Raw genomic sequence first — 1,718 nt, 5'->3', positions numbered from 1 at the left:
TTTTGTGGGGAATCATGAACAAGAGGTAAGTCAGGCCTTGGCCCTCCCCACAGGAACACTGATTCTCCTACTACAGGAGCTGTGTGACTTGATATCCCTCCCAGTTGATAGATACCTGGTAAAATACAAACATGATGAGAAAGAGGAGGAAGAAAACAGAAACTCACCTTTAGACATTGTTTGTGAAGAATGTTTATTAACCAGCCACACCCATAATAACAATAATCGTTACTCATAATCACCCACACCCATATCACCTTCTAAATTAAATCCAATCACTGCCAACATTATAACAATAAGCACAGTAATTATTAGTTGGTTGTATGTCAAGAAATACATTAGGTTAAAACATGTCTTCTTTGCTTGCTGATGAGGTGATGGTCCTGCTATTGAATGCATTGGAATATATTCTTCTTAGTGAGTTAGTGGTGAGTCCAATTAATAATAATTGGTAGTTGGTACTCTCTTGGTGATTATGATAAATGGTACTTGAGCTAGTACTTACAAGAAGTGTACTCACAAACTAACCCTCAGGTATAATAGTAATACAAGATATTACAATCAAAAGAATTCAAGTTTTATTATTATTATTATTAATGTTAATGCATTATAGCAAACATGACAAACAATATCTTAACTGGAATTATTAGAGATTTTATATTACATGAGAGTTTTGTAGTCAGTACTTGTAACAAAGAGAGTAACTCAAGTGTAGATTGCATTATTCATTACATGTCAAGTATCACCTACTGGAGACAACAATAAATAAAATAATGAGAATTACTTTTTATACTATAGTAACTCATCAAACTATACCTCATAGTATAACTTCATACACTGTAGCCTTCTTGTCTCCAGATCCAGTAACAATAAAACGATCGTCAACTGATATGTCACAGCTTAAAACACTACTGCTTTCAGACATCTGTATGTATAGGATACAATCATTATTTCATTGTACATTAATGTATAATTATAAATAAGACTACACACACATATAATAATAGTAACAAGTACAAATACCACTGTACAGTTAATGGTAATAATAATGGACTATGTACCTGGAATATACTACCACCATAAGGTGTTCTCCATGCATTTAGTACATTATCCTTTCCTGTAGTTATAAACCATTTACCACTGTGAGCAAACTTGAGTGACAGTACACAAGACTTGTGTAAATGTAACTGATACTTATCTGGACCACTCACACGAAGGACTTCAACACTACTGCTCTCCATACTAATAATACATAAACACACACACACACACATTAAACCATTGGTTTATCTAATACTGCTAATAATTAATAAGACTATTGGTATATAAAGTATACAAGCATACAGTGATATAGTGGATTAATTTTGTAGTTCTAAAGCTTTCAGCATTTGATCCTCATACACTAATTTGTGGGTTTAGTTTTCATTGATGACAATATATGGAGCCTGTAAAAAGTAGGTACTTTATGTTTGTTTCAAGCAATGGAAATAACGTAAGCAATGTAATAACTTAAAAATAATTTAATCTTACCCTACTGCTAGCCAATCAGAAGTAGGACAGTATCCTAATGAGAATATCTGACTATTAAAGTCTTGCTGTTGTAGTTGTCTTCCTTCTCTTAGATCCCAACATCTTACAGTAGCATCAAGACTACCAGTCCATAGTTTATTACCATCAGGTGCAATATCAACACAACTAGCCCCATCAGTGTGACCTCT

General features: G+C 33.4%; 1 protein-coding gene across 1 annotated transcript in view; it reads right to left on the bottom strand.

Moving 5' to 3' along the window:
• Nucleotides 1-807: 807 nt before the first annotated feature.
• Nucleotides 808-1,718, bottom strand: part of LOC105314821 (protein groucho-1-like) — a 5,911-nt gene continuing 5,000 nt past the window's right edge. The window contains exons 2-4 of the mRNA XM_020003878.1: nucleotides 1,531-1,716; nucleotides 1,062-1,242; nucleotides 808-925 (exon numbers count right to left, since the gene is read on the bottom strand). Coding sequence (XP_019859437.1) covers nucleotides 818-925; nucleotides 1,062-1,242; nucleotides 1,531-1,716 — 475 coding nt within the window. The 3' untranslated portion in view covers nucleotides 808-817. The remainder of the gene's footprint in view (nucleotides 926-1,061; nucleotides 1,243-1,530; nucleotides 1,717-1,718) is intronic.

This window comes from Amphimedon queenslandica, unplaced genomic scaffold (genome assembly GCF_000090795.2).
Source record: "Amphimedon queenslandica unplaced genomic scaffold, v1.1 AMPQUscaffold_12492, whole genome shotgun sequence".
In the NCBI taxonomy this organism is placed as follows: Eukaryota; Metazoa; Porifera; class Demospongiae; order Haplosclerida; family Niphatidae; genus Amphimedon; species Amphimedon queenslandica.
Note: the sequence above shows the minus strand (reverse complement) of the source record. Positions and strands in the feature narration are given on the sequence as shown.